A 26,720-nucleotide genomic window follows, 5' to 3' on the forward strand; every position below is an offset into this window, starting at 1 on the left:
CCTCCCATGCATGTATTTCATGCACTGGGCCTCTCGTCTACAATAAGAAGGTGAAAAATGCTCAGTCACTAATCATCAGAGAGATGCAAATTAAAACAACAATGAGGTATCACTTCACACTTGTCAGAATGGCTACCATCAACAAATCAACAAATGACAAGTGCTAGCGAGGATGTGGAGAAAAGGGAACCCTCGTACACTGCTGGTGGGAATGCAGACTGGTGCTGTCACTATGGAAAACAGTATGGAGTTTTCTCAAAAAGTTAAAAATGGAATGTCCATTTGACCCAGTGATCCCACTTCTAGGACTATATCCCAAGAAACCCGAAACACCAATCAGAAAAAAATGTATATACCACTATGTTCATAACAGCACAGTTTATAATAGCTAAGATCTGAAAAAAGCCCAAGCATCCAGCAGTAGATCAGTGGATAAAAAAGCTGTGGTACATTTATACCAAGGGATACTATGCAGCAGTAAAAAAGAAGTATCTCTTACCCTTTGAGACAGCATGGAGGGGCCTGAAGCATATTATGCTAAGTGAAATAAGCCAGTCAGAGAAAGACAAATATCGCATGATCTCACTCATATGTGGAATCTAATGAAAATAATCTGATGATTAAAATAGATCCAGAGACATGGAATATAGTAGAGACTGAAGAAGCTCAGAGGGAAGAAGGGAGGGGGGAAGGAAGAGATTAACCAAAGAATTTATATACCTATATGCATAACCCATGGACACAGTCAATGGTGTGGTAGGCCTGGTGGGGTTGCCGAGTGGATGGGGTCAAAAGAGGGGGAAGGGGGACATATGTAATACTTTGAACAACAGAGATAAATTTAAAAAATAAATTAAAGTAATAAGAATGGGAAGAGAGAGCTAATATTGAAATTAAATTGAAAAAAGAGGGGAGGAGAAAATGGCGGAGGTATAAACGGACGTGTCCTGTGCCTTGTCCTGGAGCAGATAAGGGTGAGCAGCTGAAACGGGTAACATACAGCCCGAATAGGCAGAGGATTTTCAGCTGAGAGACTGTCTGAAGCTGGGAAAGACTGAGAGCCCCCAGAAAAAAAAGGATGGTTGGACACTGCGGCTGAAACCTCTCTCGGTGGGCCAGCTCAGCAGCGGAGACTGCGCCATCTTGGGTAGCTGTTGCCGGTGTCCAGAGATCAGCTTCTAACCTGGAAACAGGGGATCTCAAGCAGCGTGACTGAGTGAACTCAGACGAGCACTGCTTCTTCTCAAGGAAAGGTTAGACTTCCCCTAAAGGTGCAGTTTGCAGTTCGGGTTGGAGAGAGGACCAAGCTTGCGAGCGCTAGGGGCGAAATCTGCGCCCCACAGAGTCCGCGGCCATTGGGACCAGCGTGACCCACGAGTGGGGAAGGGGCCCCACAGGGCTGCTGGCAGAAGGGAACGCTAAAAATAAGCCCATAGCTGGACTGGATGTAAAAAAGCAGCCTTGGACTTTGCCAGTGTCCCGGCTGCTTGGTGCCAGGGGCGAGTGGGCGCACGGAGACTGAGCGCAGACCTGGAAGGTGGAGGCTTGTGAATTCACACAGAGTATCAGGCTCTTGTTACAGTTCCCCTTAGATCCGTGCATTTGATTATTAAACCCAGTGCATGGGATTCCCCAGTTGGGGTCATTCGCAGAGCCTGTAGGGGAAAGTTCTTTTTGGGGAGCCTGGGAAACAGAGTGGGCAGTAACCATTAAAGAACCAGCTCTGGGCAGTGGACTTTCCCAAATCAGTTTCAAGTACCATAGAGAAAAAAAAAACCCTATTGATAGAGAGGACTTTAACCTCGGAGGTCAATCCAGACACACTGCCACCCAGAGGCAGAGCCATGAACTGTCTCTTCTGTGATCACAAATAAAGGTAGTCTGTTAAACAAATACAACCTGCCTTAAAATCAGGACAGTGTATCGCAGGGAAATTCAACACTCTCCTGAATGCCTGGCAGGACTAAGGCGTGCCAAAAACAAGAGTAGAAGATCTGAAGCACCTTCACTACTGCATATTTTTATATTTTTTTAAATTCTTTTTTCACCATTTCATTAAGAACCTATTTTATTATTTTTTTATTTTTTTTCATCACTTGATTTTACCTTTTTAATCACCACATTTTTTAACCAGTATTATTGCTAACATTTTACCATTTTTTCAAGTGTCATTTTATTTTTTATTTTTTATTTTTATTTTTCTTTATTTTATTTTGGGATTAGTGTTCTACACTCTATTTTCATCGTTCCTTTAGCATCATTTCTCTCTATCTCACATTTACCCTTAAGCCAAAACTCTCTTCCTCACTTTTCCCCTTTTGCTGTCCTGTTTCTCTTACCCTATTTCTGCTTTAGATTTTCCCTATTCCTTCTTTTTACCCACTGTCTAAATTTCACCCTACTTATATATCTAATTTCCAATCCCTTGCTCTAAATCCATATACAACTCTCTCTTATCTTTCTTCACTATACATTTTTTTTCTCTCTCTCTCTGTCATTTTGCTAGTGTTTGCTTGATTTTGAGTATATTAGGTTTTTTTATGCTTGTTTGGGAGATTGTTTTGTTTTTCATTTTCATTTTTCTGTTTTGCTTATTTTTTCTTTCTCTGCTTATTTTTGTGCTTCTGTTTTCCCTTGCCTCGCTTGATATTAGTGGTTGTTTGTAGTTTGCATTAATCTCCAGGGATCTGCTGCTGGAATTCATTGAGATTAGTTGCGGTTCTCTTAGAGTTTTCTCCCCATACAAATAGCCTCTTCCCCACCTCTATTTCATTCTCCCTCTTACTTTTTTTTTTTTTGTCTGTTTGTTTTTTTCTTCTCTCCCTTTTCCCAATCTCATTTCGGCACTCCTTTTTGTTTTTTCTTTAATCTTTTTCTCTTTTTTCTTCTTTATCGCCTAATTCTCTTCGCTCAGGTGGTCACCTTTATTTGGGGTTATTAATATCATGAATACATTTTGTTCAGTGCCTTGTACGTTTTGCCTTGTTGTGTTGTAATTTGTGCCTTTAAATCAATGCAGCAGAGAGAGAACTACATAACCAAACACCTGGAGAAGAGAGATCATGGTGAAACAAAGAACCAACTCACATATGAAAGAAAAACAGGTATCATCAGAAAAGGAAGTAAACGAAATGGAGGCAATGGAGGCAAGCAACCTGTCAGAGAAAGAATTCAGAGAAATGGCAATAAGGTGGATGAAAAGAATGGAAGACAAATTCAACAATATATGTAGGAACCAAGAGGAAATGAAGAAGAACCAAGAGGAAATGAAGAGAAACCAAGAAGAAATGAAAAATGACATCACTGCTATAAAGAACTCAATAGAAAGCATCAACAGTAGATTAGAAGAAGCAGAGAACCGCATCAGCAAGCTAGAAGACAAGGTAGGAAAAAATACCCAAACAGAACAGCTTCTAGAAAAAATAAAAAAAAAAAAGCAGGAGGAGAGCCTAAGAGAACTCTGGGACAACGCTAAACAAAACAACATCCGAATAATAGGGGTGCCAGAAGGAGAGGAAACTGAGCAAGGAATAGAAAACCTGTTTGAAAAAATACTAACAGAAAATTTCCCTGATATAGGGAAGAAAAAACTCACACAAATCCAAGAAGCTCACAGAGTCCCAAGCAAAATGAACCCGAAAAGACCGACGCCAAGGCACATAATAATTAAATTGGCAAACACCAATGACAAAGCAAGAATCTTAAAAGCAGCCAGAGAGAGACAGAAAGTTACCTACAAAGGATCCCCCATCAGACTAGCGACCGATTTCTCAACAGAAACACATCAGGCAAGAAGGGAATGGAATGAAATATACAAAGTCATGCAAAAGAAGGGTCTGAATCCAAGAATACTGTACCCAGCGAGGCTATCAATCAAAATTGAGGGTCAAATCAGGAGCTTCACAGACAAAAATGGTCTACGGGAGTTTATTACAACCAAACCAGCAATGCAAGAAATGCTAAAGGGTCTGCTGTAAATAGAAAAAAATAGGAAACAAAGAAGGAACACAGTGGTAAAGAACAAAAATGGCGACTAACAAGTTTCTATCAATAATAACTTTAAATGTAAATGGATTAAATTCCCCAGTCAAAAGGCATAGGGTAAATGAGTGGATAAGAAAACATGACCCATATATCTGCTGTCTACAGGAAACACACCTCAGAAAAAGAGACGCACACAGAATGATGGTGAAGGGATGGAAAAAGGTTTTTCAGGCCAATGGAAGTGAAAAAAAAGCCGGGGTAGCAATACTTATATCTGACAAATTAGATCTCAAAGTGAAGGACATAAAAAGAGATAAAGAAGGCCACTTCATAATACTAAAGGGAGCAGTCCAACAAGAAGAAATAACTCTGGTAAATATTTATGCACCCAATATAGGAGCACCCAAATATGTAAGAAATCTTCTGGAGAAGATCAAGGAAGAGATTGACAGCAATACAATCATAGTAGGGGACCTTAACACCCCATTATCACCACTGGACAAATCCTCTAAACAGAAACTCAGCAAAGAAACATCAATCCTAAATGACTCACAAGATCAGATGGAATTAATTGACATCTTCAGAACATTTCACCCCAAAGCCACAGAATATACATTCTCCTCAAGTGCACATTTGTCATCTTCAAAGATAGACCATATATTGGTTCACAGACAAAGTCTCTTCAAATTCAAGAAAATTGAAATCATATCAAGCATCTTCTCAGACCACAAAGGCATAAAACTGGAAATCAACTACAACAAAAACAATCCAGAAAAATCAAACACATGGAGACTAAATAGCATGCTATTAAACAATGACTGGGTTACCAGTGAGATCAAAGAAGAAATAAAAAGCATCATGGCAACAAATGACAATGAAAACACAACAATCCAAAACCTATGGGACACAGCAAAAGCAGTCTTGAGAGGGAAGTTCATAGCTCTACAAGCCTACTGCAAGAAACAAGAAACAATGAGAATAAATGACCTAAATCTATAACTCGAAGAGTTAGAAAGAGAGCAACAAAAAAAGCCCACTGTAAGCAAAAGGAAGGAAATAACAAAGATCAGAGCAGAGATAAATGACATAGAGACCAAAAAAAAAAACACAATACAAAAGATCAACAAAACCAAGAGCTGGTTCTTTGAAAGGATAAACAAGATTGATACACCTCTAGCCAGGCTCACCAAGAAACAAAGAGAGAGGACCCAAATAAACAAAATCAGAAATGAAAGAGGAGAAATAACAACAGACCCCATAGAAATACAAAGGATTGTTAGAAAATACTATGAACAACTCTACTCCAACACACTAGACAACCTGGAGGAAATGGACATATTCCTAGAAAAAAACACAACCTTCCAAAACTTAACCAGGAAGAATCTAAAAACCTCAATAGGCCCATACCTATGGAGGAAATCGAAGCAGTAATCAAAAAGCTTCCAGCAAACAAAAGCCCAGGGCCAGATGGCTTCATAGGGGAGTTTTACCAAACATTCAAGGACGACCTAAAACCTATCCTCCTCAGACTATGTCAAAAGATCCAAGAGGAAGGAACACTTCCAAGCTCATTCTATGAAGCCAACATCACCCTAATCCCAAAACCAGATAAAGACAATACAATGAAAGAGAATTATAGGCCAATATCCCTCATGAACATAGATGCCAAAATCCTCAACAAAATCCTAGCAAATTGGATCCAGCAGTACATCAAAAAGATCATACACCATGACCAAGTAGGATTTATCCCAGGGATGCAAGGATGGTACAATATCCGCAAATCAATAAGTGTGATACATCACATAAACAAATTGAGAGAAAAAAACCACATAGTCATATCAATTGATGCGGAGAAAGCATTTGACAAAATCCAACACGCTTTCTTGATAAAAACTCTCAGCAAGATAGGAATTGAGGGATCATACCTCAATATAATAAAAGCCATATATGACATACCCACAGCCAACATCATACTCAATGGGCAAAAACTAAAACCATTCCCCCTAAAAACACGAACAAGACAGGATGCCCCCTCTCACCACTTCTGTTCAACATAGTACAGGAAGTACTAGCCGTTGCGATCAGACAAGAAGAAGAAATAAAAGGCATCCAGTTTGGAAAAGAAGAAGTAAAACTCTCCTTATTTGCAGATGACATGATACTGTACATAGAGAACCCTAAAGACTCCATCAAAAAATTATTAGACTTAATAAATGAATTCAGCAATGTAGCAGGATACAAAATTAATGCTAAGAAATCCATGGCATTTCTTTACACCAATAGAGAACTTACAGAAAGTGAAACTACAGAAGCAATCCCATTTACCATTGCACCAAAAAAATTAAAATACCTAGGAATAAACTTAACTAAGGAGGTAAAAGACTTATATGCCAAAAACTACTGGACACTGAAAAAAGAGAAAGAGGAAGACATAAACAGATGGAAGAATATACCGTGTTCATGGATTGGTAGAATCAACATCATCAAAATGTCCATACTACCCAAAGCAATTTATAGATTCAATGCAATCCCCATTAAATTACCAACGGCATATGTCACAAATCTAGAACGAACGTTCCAAAAATTCATCTGGAATAAAAAAAGACCCCGAATAGCTGCAGCAATCCTGAGAAGGAACAAAGTAGGTGGGATCTCAATACCAGATATCAAACTGTATTACAAAGCCACTGTTCTTAAAACAGCTTGGTACTGGCACAAGAACAGACATATAGATCAATGGAATAGAATAGAGACCTCAGAAAACGACCCAAACCACTATGCCCAATTAATATTCAACAAAGGAGGCAAGAGCATACAATGGAGTCAAGACAGTCTCTTCAATAAATGGTGTTGGGAAAATTGGACAGATACATGCAAAAAGATGAAATTAGACCACCAACTCACACCATAAACAAAAATAAACTCAAAGTGGATAAAAGACTTAAACGTATGACGGGAAACCATAAAAATACTAGAGGAATCCACAGGCAGCGAAATGGCAAACATATGCCGAAGGAATTTCTTCTCTGATAATGCTCCTAGGGCAATGGAAACTAAAGAGAAAATAAACAAATGGGACTACACCAAAATAAAAAGCTTTTGCACAGCAAAGGAAACCATCAACAAAACAACAAGAAGACCCACTGCATGGGAGAACATATTTGCCTATGATACCACCGATAAGGGTTTAATTTCCAACATTTACAGGGATCTCATGAAACTTAACAAAAGAAAGATAAACAATCCAATAAAAAAAAAAATGGGCAACGGACCTAGATAGACACTTTTCGAAAGAGGACATACAGAAGGCCGAAAGACATATGAAAACATGCTCAAAGCCACTAATTATATGAGAGATGCAAATCAAAACGACAATGCGTTATCATCTCACACCTGTCAGAATGGCTATCATCAACAAATCAACAAACAACAAGTGTTGGAGAGGATGTGGAGAAAAAGCAACTCTTCTGCACTGCTGGTGGGAATGCAGACTGGTGCAGCTACTGTGGAGAACAGTATGGAGTTACCTCAAAAAACTAAAAATGGAACTCCCATTTGACCCAGTGATACCACTAGTAGGAATATATCCCAAGAAACCAGAAGCCCATCAGAAAGGATATATGCACCCCTATGTTCATAGCAGCACAATTCACCATAGCTAAGATTTGGAAACAGCCTGAGTGCCCTTCAGCAGATGAATGGATTAGAAAACTGTGGTACATATACACAATGGAATACTATGCTGCGGAAAAAAAAAAAAGGAACTCTTGCCTTTTGCAACATCATGGATGGAACTGGAGAGCATTATGCTAAGTGAAATAAGCCAGTCAGAGAAAGATAAATACCACACGATCTCACTCATTTGTGGATTATAGAGAACAACATAGACTGATGAAAAGGGACAGACCCAAAGACTGAGAAACAGCGATCAGGCTATCAATCCCCAGAAGGAAAGTAGGGGAGGGCGGGGGTAAGGGGAAGAGATCAACCGAAGGACTTGTATACATGTATATAAGCCAAACCAATGGACATGGACAACAGGGCGATGGGAGCATGAGTGTGCGGGGCGGGAAGGGGGGGAGGGGGAGGTTGAGGGTTAATGGTGGGGATGAGGACACATTTGTATTACCTTAACTAATAAAAAAAAAATTGAAAAAAGAGAATAAACCCAACTGAATTTCAATTGAAAAACATAATCATACTGATGAGAAACAACAATTATCCAGCATCCCTACCTGATTAAGTGAACTGCCATCACTTGGAGTTTCTGGTCCTGAAAGAACATTACTTAAAAGGATATAACGAGGTAGTCTGTCTGGGAAAGAGTGCTATGCGAATTTTATGCAGGTTTAGGCATTTGAAAAACCTTATTATAGGGAGTATATTGGGTAGCCAAAACTTGGAGCATCGGGAACATGATTTGCTACCCTGCATCAATGCGCTCTTCTTATGGTTACACCAATTTCTACAAGAAGGATCACTTCTGTTCCCATTTTTCCATTCAAAAATTTATTTCTTGTTTTATTTTTCTTCATTTAATTTTATTTTTATTATTGACAGTATTACAGATGTCTCCATTCCCCCCTTTGAACACCTCCACCCAGTTCCCAACCCTGCTTTCCTCTGGCCAACACCATACTGTCTGTGTCTATGGGTTATACATGTATGTTCTTTGGCTAACCCCGTCACCTTTTTTCATCCAGTCCCCTTTCCCCCTATTTCTTATGGAGTTACTCTACCGCCATGAGCAAAAACATGTAATGAGGTAATGTTTGGACATGCTTCTACCATCTTGCCATCATGTAGAGCCTTAGAAAGGGTCAGAATTGAAAACAGATCAGAAAGATGGAGAAAAAAATCTCCCCATGATATTGCCAAAGACATGAATACAGTCAATGACTCCCCTTTGCTTGTTTAAACCAATTTGAGTTGGGTATTAGCACTTGTAACTAAAAAGATACTAATGGATTTGCTGCAAAACCATGGTTAAAGCAATTGATGTAACCAAAAGAAGAGCAAATTGATGCATGGTAGCAAATCAGGAAGCTCAGAGCTAAATTTAATATTCAATTAAATTATCTTATAGTCCTTGCTGTCATTATTCTTTTCTTCTCATTTTTATGATTTTGTTTTGTATTTCAATTTTAACAACTGTATATATATATATATATATATATATATATATATATATATATATATATATATATATATATTAAACATCCTTGAATCTCTTTTAGAGGGAAGAATAAATCAGTGATAGTGCCTGTCACAAAAAATCAATATACATCTAAGTTAAAAATATATTTGTTAATAAAGAGAATGTTTTTTGTCAGAATCTGAATAATAATCAGAGGTTAAATACAGCAGCTTAGTTTAAAATATTTTTAAAAATAAAATAATGAATTTCATAAAATATAACAAATGTATCTGAGATTCTTGAAGCAGGAGAGAGAAAGGCCAGGCCTGGTCCTAACCTGTATTTAGGCAGGGAATTGGGGACACAGGGAAAAGGGAAGGTGAGGTATAGAAAGAGAGGCTGTTGTAGGCTTCAATAGACCAGGTTCTAATTCTAGAAGAAGTCAGTAGTAAAAAGACATAAATTCTATTTTTTAAAAATATGTCTCCAACATTTTAAGTTAATCTATCTCTCCAAGTAGAGAGGAAGGCACTGAAGAAATAATGGGATAAACAATATGTGCTCTACTTCTAACCACTAATCCTACCCTACAAGTCAACCTAAGATTAAACCAGGTATAGCCTATAGACCTAAATTATTTAAGGCCCCAATGACCAATAATGCATTATCTTGGAAGATAATGCTAAAAAGACAAATGCAGAATGAAGTAATACTTTAGTGGGAATAAGCTGCTTAAAGTATTAAAATTAGAAATGGTGATCAGGTGTTTTATTAAATGTTCGAGGGCATGGAAAACATAAAAGAAGCAAATGCAAAAGAGAGATGAAAAAGAAGTGGCCAATGTGAAAGCAATTTTTACTGACTTCCCAAAGTTGCCCTCTAGTCTATCCTGTTTACCTTTAAGAAGTTGAGAAAAATAGAAGAGGTGCATGGAGATTTTGATTGCTAGGCTCCAAATGCATTTCTGACCCTTAAATGAAATCAAGTTTTTGGTGTACAAATAGCTGCTATAACCTATCATGGCCTATAAATGTATGACTTACTTTGCCAGGGAAGAATTCGTTATTCTACTTAATTCCAATCTTGAAATAATTTTTCAATACTTAGAGACAAAGATTTTAACTTGTCCTTAATGCATTAAAGGTTAAGTTGTCACCTTAACTAACTTGCAGACAAATTATTTTTCCTGATAAGTCCTAAAAATGTTGTAACTTCATCTTCATTTTCTTGAATCATCTTCTCTTATAAGCAATTTAGAAGAGAGTAATCCTAAAGTGAGAAAGTATTACAGTTCTGGAAATATCAAAGTATATACGTAAACAAATAATATCTTTAAACACATTTTTTTGCAACTCGCTCCTGAACAATGTACAGGTACTTTCAATGAAATCTGCAAGTAGCTATACATGTTTATAAAAGCAGTTTTATAATCATAAATGATCAAGCAAGGTCAACTGTAAAATGTTAGAAAGTTGCAGCCTTTTTATTTAGTACCCAGAAAATGCCAGTAATTTAACATGATATATTGATAAATGTTGCCCACAGAGTTTTAACAAAAAAATAAATATAAATTCTATGTCATCTTTGGCATGTTGTAAATTCAAGATGATAGCCATTTCTTTAGCAGCACTGTGAGGGGAAAAAAACACACACACTATAAAATGCACTATTGGATTGGGTTTTACATGAAAAAAGTAGTACAATAAAAACTTTCATGTCAAAAGGAGCAAGGCTTTAAAAAACACTTATAAGATAAATAATGGTATAAACTCCATAATGTAGTCAGAAAAAGAAAATACAGTTGTTTGAACATTGGTGACCACCTCTTTCAATATCCGCATTAAAGATTTTAAGTACATGTGAATCAAATTTACACATAACTTCTAATTAATGCCATTTCTGTTTTAAGAATTTCAATGAAATGCCAGTGAATATCATATTTTCTATATCAGAAAATAAGTATAGGAATTCCAAAGTGCTTGGGAAGTGTTGGCAAGATCATGTTTTTTGTTTGTTTTTAAGTGGTGGCTACAGCAAAATAGTCACTCTGCATAAACACGATGTTAACAAACACTACATACGGTTTTTAAAAAAATTAAACACAGAAACACCTCATTCTCCTTTTTTGTACTGTAGAATTTAATGCAAGATAAATTTTCATTTCCAAACCATGCTGGCATTTCAATATTTAATTAGGCTTTCTTATATAACTTTAAGAATGAATATTTATCATTAGAATGCTTTTGTGATGTTGAATTTCTTGTTATCGTATTAAAACACAAACTTATTTTTTGCTACACATTGTCTCAATTTCAGAGAGAGTGAGTTTGAAAACTCAAATGTGACCTGAGCAATATTAGTTAATACAAAAAAAGCAAATAAATCTAATTGGTCACATTATGACAATTTATTAAGAAACTAAAGCACTTAGTACATTCTCTAGAGCTGTCCCATATAAAATTATATGCTTAATAAATACCTTTTGAAGAGTAGATTAATTTATACAATTAGACAAATAGAATGAAAGCAAAACAGACACTCTATTGTCCAAGGTTTAGAAATGTGAATATAAAGCAAATCCTAATTTGGGGCAATCATATATATATATATATATATATATATATATATATATATATATGCATTTAGCAAAGATTTCTTGTTGGTCAACAAACTAAAAAGTACATACTTTGTGCATTACAATATAACTAAGCAAGGTTGAATATCTGTCTTCTAAAAATACTTTTACTTTCTGTTTCTCTTCATAGTTCAAAGAAACTAATACCAATTATTTAAGAGTGATTATACCTTCAACTATTAGCAACCAACTTGAATTTTAAGTGATCAAGCATTATCATTTTATTAAAATCATATGTTGGACTTCACTATATTGTAAGAGTAAACCAAGGAATATTGAATCCATGAGTAAAATGTATTTGTGAATAATTACTATCAATGCCACTGCAGCCTTGCGTAGGGATGCAGAAAACACACTTCTGGATTGTTCTATTAATTTCAGCAATCATTCATTTTGAGATACATGCCAGAATTACCTGAATAAGCTGATAAATGTAAGAAATTGTTCTAAAAATTTAATTGCAATTGACCAATCGATACTTAATATGCCTTGCATTGTTGTTCAGACATAACGTTATGTTAATAGGATCTCTGTGTGCTGAAATCTAGACAAAGGATCCAGATATTTTGACCCCACTGACAGTTTGCCTTCATCCTTTCTGTGCTCTCTTTTTTTTTCTCTATAAATACAATAAGAATAGGAGCCTGGGAGCAGGAGGAGACTCATTATATTATAGATCACATACTATGAGAAACAAGACTACAGATAAATATGGGCTTGACAACAACTGCTTCCCTCCATACCATTCTGTCACAAAAGTTCATTGTAAATTTCATTGTTATTAAAAAGCATGGAAGGTTTTAAAAGAAAATGTAAGTTGAGAAGTGGAAAGGAAGAAAATTATATGATAATCTGGCCTTGCGGCATACTGAGTAAATTCCTTGCCCAAAAATATCTTCCCTGATAATAACTGAATTTTAAATTATTCTCATCTGGTTCAATTGCTTAAAAATCCAGCAAGTAGAAACTCATTTGATTAATGGACATCTTTCTTGAAAAATGCCAATTATCCACTAACCACTGACAGAAAAATGTGAATTAATTCAATGAAAATAGCTGCTCTGTGGTAATGGAAGTTCTGATTTGAGTAAGGAGAAGGGCATGAGGTCATTTTGGGGCACAAAATCTTTTAGAAATAATTTAATCATGGAGTCCTCTGTGAGGTAATCAAATAAGATAGCACGCAGGGGCTGGAAGGCTAGAGAAAGAAAATGTAGAGAATGCCAAAGACATACTTTGCCTAATATAAAGCCTCAGTTTTCTAGTTAACCTTAGGGCCAAGGTAAGTGGTTCTTCTTCTTCAGATATGAAGGGTCTCTTATTGTCAGGAAAATACTATTCAATCAATATAAATAAGTTTATAAGTGGTCAGCACTATTTCAGCATGATGGTTTTTTGTTTTGTTTTGTTTTGTTTTCTGTATTTCAGCACGATGCTTTAATAAACACTAAGCATCTGTTCTTAAGTTTGTGGGTCGATTACACATATGAAATCCCTTTGGGCTAACCAAAGATAATATAAAAATGTTTTACTATGTTTAATTACCAAAGGCAAGAAATTATAAAAATCAGTTTAGGTACTACTGGGTCTAACAAAATACGTTAAAGTTCATTTTTCATAAAAGAACTGAAATCTTTATTTCCCCACAAAATCACCATCTCTAGCACTACTATTTTAATTTTCTTGCAATTGGTTTCCTGAGTTTATTCATACTATGTGCTTTAGGACATTATATAGTTAGTCTATCTTGGTAAAATTGGTGTTTTCCCTTTGAGAAAAAAAATGTTCTCTCCCTTCCAGATAACAATAACAATCCCAAACTGTGCTATCATTAAATACTACCAAGAAGCATCAACTAGAAAGAAAAGCAATGCAAAATCATTGTTCATGAATTCATTAGAAACTACAGTACTGTAAAGTTTTATAAAAATATGTTTTACTGCTTAAGCACTTATAGAAGCCCCATTAAAAATGTCCCATTCCCATCTGCATTTGTTGCTTTAGAGTTCTAGCCAAATGGACACATGATTAGGCATCCTTAACTGGGTTCCTTCTACAAAATGAGGCTATAGTTTGAAGCTTTCCCTTATAAGGTTGCTCCCTACTACTATTAAGCTACCATGTTTGAATTTTCCAGCAAAAAAAACTCTTGCAGAATTATAGAAAAAATCCACTAGCATATCTGTATTTTTTACACATTGTCAATCCTCAATGAATGATGAGGAATCATGCTGTTCACTGCTTAATTTTGATTGTGTTCCTTTAATAAAAAAACTGTACAGCATGATCCTTCTGTACAAATTCATTGGTAAATTAGTTAAGATCATCTACTTTTTAAAAATGATTGATTATGGAAAGACTGAAAGTTATTGTTTTATTACTTTTCATTTTCCAATTTCACTTATCCTAATTTTATACTAGAAAAGTAGACATGGAAATAATATCTCTGCTCTCAAAAGTTCATCATGAAAATCATATCTCTGAGTTTGTCCTATCAGTTTTGATAGGAAGGCATACAAGCACAAAGAACAAAATGGCAATAGGAAAATAAGTCTGAATATATGGACACAAATTGTCACATACAATTGCTTCTAGTAATAAAGCAAAACAAGGAAAGAAAAAAAAAACAAATTAGAGCACAAAAGTCTACAAGATGTGATACCAGTCTATTTCTAAGCACTATTTCCCATGTGATATTAGATGTTCTTTAATGTCTTTCAATTATTGGAAAAAGACACCTCAAAATATACATACTTTTATACGCCACACCCAAGAAACATCTTTGTGCATGGAATATATATCACATTGTAAAGATAATATGTATAGTTTCTTTTATTAAATACCAAAGTTATGTCTCCTAGGTTAATTTATATACTTCAGCAATTAGAAGTCAACTCTCTCTCTGAACTAAGCAAAATAAAATACACAGCAAACAGTACACCTAGCATACACAAGTAGTTCACTTATATTCATAAAACAAAACTGTAATATCCTCCAGTTTACATTCATGTGTTCTTTCTATCAGTAGTAGTAGTAGTAGTATTTTATTCAACAACACAAAAAGACTCTTTAAAATTGTATCATTTAGAGAAAACAATACTTAATACACAGTGATTCTGAATCATAAAATTTAATAAGACCAGACCAATTTGGCTAGATTTCTTTCATAAATTTAAAATGTGTTCAAATTTTATGCAGATCATTCATATTACTTCCTATTTAAAATGCCAGTTTATCTTCTTGAAGTATAGCTATTATGAAGCATTGTCTAAAATTTACTGATATGCACTATACTATATCATCTGTGCTAAGCTCACAAGTTCACTACAGTAAAATTTCAACTATATTCCATAGAATTCAAGGTATACTACTATGATACACTGTAATTAAAAGCACATGGAAGTCCAAAAAACAACAGTGCAATTCATGATAAGGCGGGAGTGGGGGGCGGCACATGATGGCTAAATCCAATTGGTTTACTTGAAAGTCAACTTACATAAAACCAAGGTAGTATGAACACCATGTACTTTATTTTCAAAGGCTTAGTTCACAACACCAATACAAAGCCTTTGGCTAAAAATTCTTCTTTTGTAGTACAATTCCATCAGAAGTGAACTTTACAGAAGCCTTTTGGAAACCTTTATTTCTAGACTAGAGACCCGATGCACGAAATTCATGCAAGAGTAGGCCTTCCTTCCCCGGGCTGCTGGCACCAGCTTCCCTCTGGCACCCGGGACCCGGGCTTCCCTCGCAGTCCTGGCTTCATCCCGAAGGATGTCTGGTCTAATTAGCATATTATGCTTTTATTATTATAGATGAAGCCACTTATGGATAATCTATAGGCCTGAATGCACACATTATCTGTGATTTAATTCTTCTGTAAAAACTTTGGCACCAACCATATCAGGCGTTCACATATTAGCATAAATAAATTTTGCTCTGGCATCAAACTACTGTATCTACATTTTAGTAATTACAGAGTGGAGTTACTACCAAATGAATGGAGCCCTTTGGTTGTACACAATAATGATCTCCTACAAATCACTTTCAATTTGTTCTTTTTTTTTAATAAAAAAGGCCTATCCTTCAGGATCTTATGTCAAAAAATACTGAAATTGATTTGCATTATACTATTATATTTGCATCTTGATTATTGGTAATGATTCATCAAACCATTATTGTATGAAACCAGAAAAACTACTAAAGTAACTATTTAAAAGGAACTTTAGAAGTTAGTGTGCAGAGAAGCTGTTAGGACCTTGTAGATACCATTTATATACTTAAATAAATCTTGGACAGTACTGCAAAACAACATATTGTGAGTATTGTGGACCCGTGTATGTTTATTTTTTTAATTTCTTTGCCCCTAAATAAGAAGACTTAAACAGAATATTCAAGTAATGCAGCAGAAAACAATGCCTTTGATATAAGATTAGGCAAAAGCTACACATTTGCCTTTTCTCTTCATCCAGTTTGGCAGAGGAACACTGGAAATCTTACAAGCCAGTTGAAGTCCTCTTTTTCATGCTCCGTCGCTGAGCTAAGCTTGAGGCAGCAACAGGCTCTAGGACTGGTTGGAAGGTCTTGTGAGTCAGTGCTGAATATGTGGCAACCACTGCTCCCTAAAATAATGAGAAATATCACAAACTGAGCCATAATCTCTGAAGGTGAAAAAAAAAAAAACTTCCAAGTATGTCATAAGAGATTTAACTATAACTTTTTTTTTTTTTCGCCTAGGAAAATAACTGAAAATATTTGACCTGCACATTGATGCTCTTTTGATGAATTAATACCTGGTTACTTGTATATTTCTTATTTCAATAACAATGTGTTTTACAATGTATCATTGTATCAGTCTTTCATCACTAATTTAATTTGGTTTTACAAGTTTTAATTTTTTTTTAATTTCAGAGGAAAGGGCGGGCAGGAAGAGATTAACCAAAAAAAACTTATGTAAATATATGCAGAGCCCATGGACACAGACAATAATGTGGTGAAGGCCTGGAGAGGGGACTGGAGTGGCGAGAAAGGGGTCAAAGGGGGGGGAAAGGGGGACATATGTAATACTTTCAACAACAAAGATAAACTAAAAATAAATAAATAAATTTTATTTTTAATAGGAATTGTACTTATTGTATATAAACATAATATTCTTAAATACATAGTAAAAGATTACTACAGTCAGGCTAATCAGCATATCCTCATACCAGTATAGTTATTGTGTGTGTGTGTGTGTGTGTGTGTGTGTGTGAGATGAGAGTATCTGAAATCTACTCTTAGCAAATTTCAGTATTCAATATGGCACTATTATGCTGTACATTAGATATCTAGAGTTATTCTTCCTGCATAACTTCAATGTTATATACTTTGACCAACATCTCCTCATTTGCCCCTTCACCCTAGAAACCACCATTCTACTTTATGCTTCTACATATTTGACTTTTTTAGATTCCACACATACAAGAGATCATGTAGCTTTTGTATATCTATGTCTGGCTTATTTCACTTAATATCATGTCTTCCAGGTACACCATGCATATTGTTGTAAATGGCAGGATTTCCTTTTTTAAAGCTGGATAATATTCCATTGTATGTGTGTATATCACAACATCTTTATCATCAAAGAGTTATCTGTGCTACCTTGTTCCCTGCAGGATTATTCACAATAGTTAAGACATGGAAGCAACCTAAGTGTCCAAAAAGAAATGAATGTATAAATTACTAAAATTTAAAATCTAGGTTCAATGTCTATAGATATAGGAACATGCACCAGTGGTTATTAATTTAGAAACCAATAGCAATCTTTTTTTTCCAGATGAGATTTGCATTTAATTTACTCCTAGCCTTAGTTTTTTCTAAGAGCTAAGCAAATATAATCAAGGAACTTGTATTTATCATCAGAAAGGCTATAGGCAAAATAAAGAAGAGACTATGGCTGTTATTTAGAAATAAATAGAACAAAACAAAACTATAAATAATCTTTAAAAAATAGAGATACTTTAAAGTGATTACATAAGTGGTCATGAGTGAATGGCATGCAATGGCTTTATAAAGTATCAAGTATTTAGAAGATACATAAAAGTATGTTTTACCTTAATGACATATGATGTACCATTTCTATTTGGCTGATCATTTGGCAGCTGGTCTCTCTGGGTTATCCATGAGTGTTTTAATACTTGTTCTGTAGTGTACCGCTGATGTGGGTCCATATGTAGCATATGGGAAAGCAAATCCTAAATTAAATATGAAAATAAATCAGTAAATTTTTTCATAAATACATAAAATTTCACATTTTCTCAAAATGTAAGAGCATAATTATATTTTCAATCAGTTCAATCTAATCTACCCCTAAGGTAAACAGACCTGTACTCTGAACAGTTGATTGTCAAAAGAGAATTTTGAGATAGATTTTTCAATATACAGTATATCTTTACTTATTATTTTTAAATCAGAGAATACCAAAACTGTGGGACTGGTATGTGGTTAGAGAGGGAAAAGAAAAATGTAAAGTAGCAGGAGTTATCCTGGAATGTGCTAAATGGTTAAGAGGAGAAGGGAACTATTGATCTTTGCTGGTAAGCTGGATCACAAAGTATAAGGGTTTGTGTATATGGATACAGCATAGAAGGGAGGATTCCATTTGTTAATGCACCCAATAACTAATGATTTCCTGAATAAAATAGTAAAGAAACTATAATATAAATCAAAGTATAGAAACTGACTGTTGCATAATAGTGGTCAGAGTATCAAGTTTTTCATCAGAGTAACTAATTGTGAATATGTTTATTTTATCTTTGATAATAAAAATTTTATAAAATAATATAACCTTATAGTGAAACACAATTTTAAATATATGAAATTAAATGATAATTTTAAATAAACTTTTTGCCAAGCATATTTTAGAAAAATAAGTAAGCTCTCCTTAAAAAGCATCTTCTAAAATAGAAACAAAATCATCATTTTGTAAACTTTTCATCAATAGCAGAAGCAGTGAAACTAAAAACTCTAAGGAGTAACCTAATAATTTGAAGAATAATGTAATTGGTTTAATAATATAAGGGAGTAGAACAATCAACAAAAATAGATTGTAAAATGGACAGGTGGGCATAAATAAATGACAAATAATATAAACAATATAACAGTGATTACTTTAAAAGACAGACCTAAGTGATAATCATAAAATGATAAATGATAAATGTTCCAACGGTACAAAGACTTCTTCCTCTGGCCAAGATGGAATACCAGGGATTCACCAACCTGTTTGAAACAACTCTCTTACCCCCCTCCCCCCCAACACACACACACACACATACACACATACACACACACCATAAATATAGGACACAATAGCTTTCAAGAGGTCAAAGATTAGGAATGAAGGAGAGTGATCTTTAAAATATAGGAAAGAAATCAAGTAAGCCCTATGATTGCCCCAGGTTACCACCTTGAAGAGAGAATTTTCAAGCTGCTGAAAGATGAGAGAAACCCAGGCAGAGCCTGACATTTTCCCTCAGAGTTAGGAGAGACCAAGGAAGAGAGAGAGAGAGAGCAGGACTGACAACCAGAGAGGTGAGAAGATCATATAAAGAACTACAGAGATCTGTAGAGGGTCTCCCTCAACTATTCCGCAGATTACTGATAAACCCATATATATATATATATATATATATATATATATATATATATATATATATATATATATATATTGGGGGAAACTAACAAAGGCAGTGGTAAGAACTTTCTGAAAACATTATAGAGAAATCAGAACTCATGCAAGTTGGAGTATATTGCCTGAGTTCTCACCAGCCAGACTTGAAAATCTCATAATTCATGGAGTATTTGTTAGAGTACTTACAAGTAACCTCCTTGAGTAGTGAGGAGCCCTAGACTTAAAAAAAATGTATTAGAAGGAAGATTTAAAAACATTACATTGTTTCCCCTAACTTAACTGTGGCCCAGAATAAATCTCAAGAATATTTATATAAATAAAAAAGTGTCTAGCACCCACTGGGGTAAATTTCACTATGCCTAGCTTCTTATCAAAAATTACCATTCATAGAAAAGAAAATGAAAATAAAATGCATAATAAGGAGAAAAAAGTCAAGCAAGCCCAGTTGGCGTGGCTCAGTGGTTTAGCATTGACCTATGAACCAGGAGATCCCGGTTGGATTCCCCGTCAGGGCACATGCACAGGTTGTGACCTTGATCTCCAGTGGGGACCTGCATGAGGCAGCTGATCAATGATTCTCTCTCATCACTGATGTTTCTATCTCACTCTCACTCTCCTTCTCTCCCTGAAATCAAGCCCTGGCCAGTGTGTCTCGGGTGGTTGGAGCACCATCCTATATACCGAAAAGTAGCAGGTTTGATTCCCAGTCAGGGCACATACCTGGATTGTGGGTTATATCTCTGTTCAGTGTGCATGTGTGTGGCAACCAATAGATGTCTCTCTCTCACTTATGTCTGTCTGTCTCTCTCTGTCTCTCCTTGTTTCTCTCTCTCCCTTCCCCTCTCATTAAAACCAATAAGCATGAGAAATGAAAAAAAAAACAACAATCCCATTTACTATAGAGCCAAAAAATTAAATATACCTAGGAATAAACTTAACTAAGGATGTAAAAGACCTGTATTGGGAAAATTTCAGGAAATTGAAAAAAAAGATAGAGGAAGACATAAACAAATGGGAGAACATACCATGTTCATGGATTAGTAGAATCAACATCATTAAAATGTCCATACTACCCAAAGAAATCTACATATTCAATGCAATCCTCATTAAAATATCAACGGCATATTTCAAAGATCTAGAACAAACACTCCAAAAATTCATCTGGAATAAAAAAAGATGCCGAATAGCCACAGCAATCCTGAGAAAGAAGAACAAAGTTGGAGGGATCACATTACCAGATATCAAGCTATATTACAAAGCCACTGTTCTCAAAACTGCCTGGTACTGGCACAAGAACAGACATATAGACCAATGGAACAGAACAGAGAATGCAGAAATTGACCCATGCCATTATGCTCAATTAATATTTGACAAAGGAGGCAAGAGCTTACAATGGAGTCAAAACAGTCTCTTTAATAAATGGTGCTGGGAAATTTGGACAGATACATGCAAAAAATTGAAACTAGACCACCAACTTATACCATACACAAAAAGAAACTCAAAATGGCTAAAGAACTTGAATGTAAGACAGGAAACCATAAAAATCCTACAAGACTCCATAGGCAGCAAAATAGCAGACGTATGTTGTAGCAATATCTTTATAGATACAGGTCCTAGGGCAATGAAGACTAAGGAGAAAATAAACAGATGTTATTACATCAAAATTAAAAGCTTCTACACAGCAAAAGAAACCATCAACAAAACAACAAGAAAGCCCACTGCATGGGAGAACATATTTGCCAATAATATTTTAGGTAAGGGTTTAATCTCCAAAATTTACAGAGAATTCATACAACTTAACAAAAGGAAGATAAATGATCCAATCAAAAACTGGTCAAAGGATCTAAATAGACACTTGTCGAAAGACAACATACAGAAGGCCCAGAGAGAAATCATCTGAGAGATGCAAGTTAAAACAACAATGAGATACCATCTCACACCTGTCAGAATGGCTATCAACAAATCAACAAAGGACAAGTGCTGGAGAGGATGTGGAGGAAAAGGAACCGTCCTGCACTGCTGGTGGGAATGCTGACTGGTGCAGCCACTGTGGAAAACAGTATGGAGTTTCCTGAAAAAGTTAAAAATGGAACTCCCATTTGACCCAGTAATCCCACTTCTGGGACTATATCCCAAGAAAACAGAAACACTAATCAGAAAGGATATATGCACCACTATGTTCATAGCAGCACAATTTACAATAGTTAAGATTTGGAAACAGTCTAAGTGTCCATCAGCAGAGGAGTGGGTTAAAAAACTGTGGTACATCTACACAATGGAATACTATGCCACTATTAAAAAGAAGAAACTTTTACCATTTGCAACAGCATGGATAGAACTAGAGAGCATTATTCTAAGCGAAATAATCCAGTTGGAGAAAGATAAATATCACATGATTGCACTCATATGTGGGATATAATAATCAACATAATTCGATGAACAAGAATAGATCCATCTAGAGACAAATAGTAGGGGAAGGGGGTTAGAGAGCAACCAAAGGACTTACATGCATGCATATTAGAATAACCAATGGACACAGACACTGGGGCGGTGGGGGCTTGCCAAAGCTGGGAAGGGCTGGGGGAGGGGGTCAATTGGGGAAAAAAGAGACATATGTAAAACTTTAGACAATAAAAAAAACAATAACAATAAGCATATCCTCAGGAGAGAATTAAAAATTTTGCCCATCCAGCAAGTGTGGCTCAGGGATTGAGCATCAACCAAAGAATCAAGAGGACACTGGTTTGATTCCCTGTCAGGGGTGCATGTCTGGGTTGCAGGCTTGATCCCCAGTAGGGGGCGTGCAGGAGGCAGCCAATGGATGATGTTTCTCATTGATGTTTCTCTATCTATCCCTCTCCCTTCCTTTCTCTCTCTAAAAGTAAATAAAAAAACAAATCTTTAAATACATAAATAAATAAATAAATAAAATTGACCCATGCCTAACACATGTTAGAATCTGAAGTAAGGACACTAAAACATTTATAATTCCACTCCATATGTTCAAATATTAAGTAGAGAAAAGAAGATAAAAAAAGATGCAAATTGAACATCCTAAGTGCCCATCAGCATATCAGTGGATAAAAAAAACTGTTAGATACCTCATCCACACAAAGGAATACTATGCAGCTGTAAAAACGGAAGACCTCTTACAATTTGCAACAGCATGCATGAGCCTGGAAAGTATTATGCTAAGCAAAATAAGCCAGTCGGAGAAAGATAAGTATCACATGATCTCTCATATGTGGATCTAATGAACCAAATATACTGAGGATCAAAAATAGCCCCAGAATACTCTCTCCCTCCCTTTCTTTTTTTGGGGGGGAAGGCAACCTAAAAAATAGACCCAGAGATATAGAAGCATGAACAGACTGTTGAACCTCAGAGGGATGGCAGGGGAGGGTGAATGGGAAGATATCAACCAATGAACTTGTATGCATATATGCATAACCTGTGAACACTGACGATGGGTTGGTGAGGGCCTGGTGGGGGAACGGGAGTGAGCTGGAAGAGGTTAATGGGGGGAAAAGGAGGACCTATGTAATACTTTCAACAATAAAGATTTTTAAAAAAGAAGACATACAACCCTAACCGGTTTGGCTCAGTGGATAGAGCGTTGGCCTGCGGACTGAAGGGTCCCAGGTTCAATTCCGGTCAAGGGCATGTACCTTGGTTGCGGGCACATCCCCAGTAGGGATTGTGCAGGAGGAGCTAAGCGATGTTTCTCTCTCATTGATGTTTCTGGCTCTCTATCCCTCTCCCTTCCCCTCTGTAAAATATCAATAAAATATATTAAAAAAAGAAGACGTACAAATGGTGAACAGATATATAAAATGATGCTCAACTTCACTAATTATTAGAGGAAAGCAAATCAAAACTACAATTATATAACCCCTTACATGTGTTATAATGGCTGTTATCAACAATATAAGTAACAACAAGTGTTGGAGACATTGTGGAGAAAAGGGAACCCTCATTCAATGCTGGTGGGAATGTAAATTGGTACAGCCGTTATGGAAACAGTATAGAGATTCCTAAAATAATTAAGAATAGAGCTACCATGTGACCCAAAAATCCTTCTTATGGGTATATCCCCCCCCAAAAAAATAGAAAATATCTATTCTCAAAAATATATGCACTCCTATGTTCATTGCAGCATCATTCGTGGAGACCAAGACATGGAAACAAATCATCCTTTAATAGATAATTGGATAAAGAAGATGTGGTACATATATACAATGAAATACTACTCAGCCATAAAAAATATAAAATACTGCCATTTGCCACAACATGGGTGGACCTTTAGAATATCATGCTAAGTGAAATAAGTAAGAAAAGTTAATAACCAAATTATTTCACTTATATATGGGATATAAAACTGAAAGTAGCAAATGAACACACAAGAAAAACAAACAAAAACTCATAGACATATCACGTTATCTCACTCATATGTGGAATCTAATGAACACAATGATCTAATGAACAAAATATATCCAGAGACATAGATGCATGGAACAGACTGTGGAATTTCAAAGGGAAGGCAGGGAAAGGTGGATGGATGGGAAGAGATCAACCAATGAACTTGTATGCATATATGCATAACCCATGGACACAGACAACAGGGTGGTGAAGGCCTGGGGTGGGGGTCAAGGGTGGGCTAGAAGTGTTAAATGGGGGGGCAGGGAGACATATGTAGTACTTTCAAAATTTTTTTAAAACAAACAAAATACACACACACAAAAAATCATAGACACAGACAACAGTATGGTGGTTACCACAGTGAATGGAGTAGGGGAGTAAAGGGTAAAGAGGGTCAAATGTATGGTTATAGAAAATGATCTGACTTTGGCTTGTGGGCACACAATGCAATATGAAGATCCTGCATCATAAAAATATATACTTGAAACCTATATAATCTTATTGATATCGACGGCTAAACGGAAAGGAAGACTAAACAGGCATGGTGCTTAACGTGTTAACCAATGTCACCTCAATAAATTCAATAAAAAGAAAGAAAAAAACCCCAGAGTCAAGAGATAAGTGTTGAGAGGGCACAGAGAAACAAGAACTCTGTATACTGTTGGTGGGAATGTAAATTGGTACAGCTACAATGCAAACCATTATGGAAACTCCTCAAAAAATTAAAAAAGATCTACCATTCAATCTAGCAAGTCCACTTTTGCATGTGTAAGCAAAGGAAATGAAACAGAAGTTTGATGCGATGTAGGTACTTCCATGTTTATTGCAGTATTATTCACAATCACCAAAATATGGAAGCAACATAAATGTTAATCAATGGAAAAATGGACAAAAATAATGTGGTATATACTTTATACACAATATAATTAATCAACCATGAGAAAGAAGGATATCCTGTCATTTGGGACAACAGGGATGACCCTTGAGCACATTATACTAAGCGAGATAAGTCAGGCAGAGAAAGACAAGATATGATAACACTTATATGTGGAATAAAAAAATCATGTAATCCCATTTGTTTACTTTGTCTTTTGTTTCCCTTGCCTGAGGAAATCAGAAAAAATATTGCTATGAGAAATGTCCAAGATTTTACTGCCTATGTTTTCTTCTAGTATATTTATGGTTTCAAGACTTACATTTATGTCTTTAATCCATTTTGAGTTTATTATTTTTAAAAAATACATTTTTATTTATTTCAGAGAGGAAGGGAGAGAGATATAGAGATAGAAACATTAATGATGATAGAGAATCACTGATCAGCTGCCTCCTGCAAGCCCCTATTGGGGATCAAGCCAACAACCCAGGCATGTGCCCTGATGGGGAATCAAACTGTGACCTCCTGGTCCATAGATAAATGCTCAACCACTGAGCCACTCGAGCCAGGCAAGTTTATTCTTGTATAAGAAGGTCTAATTTCATTTTTTTACACATATCGGTCCAATTTCCCAATACCACGTATTGAATAGAATATCTTTACCCAATTGTGTGTTTTTGTTTCCTTGGTGAAATATAAATTATCTATAAAGAATTGGATTATTTATGGACTCATTCGTCTGTTCCATTGATCTATATGGTTATTTTTATGCCAGTACCAGTTTGTTTTGATTACTATGGCTTTGTGGTATAGTTTGATATCAGGTATTATAATCCCTCCAACTTTGTACTTCTTTCTCAAGATTGCCGTGGCTATTCATGGTCTTTGTCATTTCATATACATTTTTGGAATATTTGTTCTAGTTCTCAAATATATGCCATTGGTATCTTGATGGAAATGGCATTGAATCTATGATTGCTTTGGGTAGTATGGATATTTTAATGATGTTAATTATTATATGTGGAACACATGAACACAGTATATTCTTCCACTTGTTTATATCTTATTCAATTTATTTCTTCAGTGTTTTATAATTTTTGAAGTACAGTTCTTTTATATCCTTGTTTAAATTTATTCTCAGGTATTTTATTTTTTGAAATGGCTGTGAATGGAATTGTTTCCTTAGTTTCTTTTTCTGGTAGTTCATTAGTGATGTATAAAGAGGCAACTAATTTGGATATGTATTTTGTATCCTGTTGTTACTTTACTGAATTCATTTATCAGTTCTAGTAGTGTTTTGGTGGAATATTTAGAGTTTTCTATATAAAATATTATGCCATCTGCAAAATAAAAAGCTTTTGCAAAGCAAAGGAAACCATCAACAGAATGAATCCACTGAATAGGGGAACATATTCCTTGAGACATCTGATAAGGCCTTAATATAAAAAATTTACAAAGAACTTATAAAATCCAATACCAAAAAACTCAAATAATCCAATTATAAAATGGGCAAAGGACCTGAATAGATACTTCTCTAAAAAGGATATGCTGATGGACAATAGATATGAAAAGATACTCAACTTCACTAGTCATCAGAGAAGTGTAAATTAAGACCACAATGATATATCAACTCACACCTGTCAGAATAACTATCATTGATAAATCAACACACAAGTGTTGGCAAGGAGGTAAAGAAAAGGGAATTCTCATGAACAGTTGATGGAAATGCAGGTTGGTGCAGACACTGTGGAAAGCAGGACAGAGATACCTCAAAAAAGGAAAAGTGGAACTGCCTTATGATCCAATAATTCCAATTCTGGGAATTTATTCAAAGAAACCCAAACCAATAATCTGAAAGAATATATGTACCACTATGTCCACAATAGCCAAGATTTGGAAGCAGCTCAAGTGTCAATTAGTAGATGATTACATAAAATAGCTGTGGTACATTTACTCTATTGATTACTACTTGGCTGTGAAAAAGGAACTCTTACCCTTTGAG

The 26,720-nt window shown here is 35.5% G+C and overlaps 1 protein-coding gene across 3 annotated transcripts in view; it reads right to left on the reverse strand.

Annotated features, from left to right (window-relative positions):
- Window positions 1-10,590: 10,590 nt before the first annotated feature.
- The window catches only part of RPS6KA6 (ribosomal protein S6 kinase A6), a 207,397-nt gene continuing 191,267 nt past the window's right edge, over window positions 10,591-26,720 (reverse strand). For all 3 annotated transcript variants that reach the window (XM_059678455.1, XM_059678453.1, XM_059678454.1), the window contains 2 exons: window positions 17,849-17,989; window positions 10,591-16,378 (listed from right to left, as the gene is read on the reverse strand). In XM_059678455.1, coding sequence (XP_059534438.1) covers window positions 16,253-16,378; window positions 17,849-17,989 — 267 coding nt within the window. In that variant the 3' untranslated portion in view covers window positions 10,591-16,252. The remainder of the gene's footprint in view (window positions 16,379-17,848; window positions 17,990-26,720) is intronic.

The sequence above is a fragment of the Myotis daubentonii genome, chromosome X (genome assembly GCF_963259705.1).
Source record: "Myotis daubentonii chromosome X, mMyoDau2.1, whole genome shotgun sequence".
Classification (NCBI taxonomy): Eukaryota; Metazoa; Chordata; class Mammalia; order Chiroptera; family Vespertilionidae; genus Myotis; species Myotis daubentonii.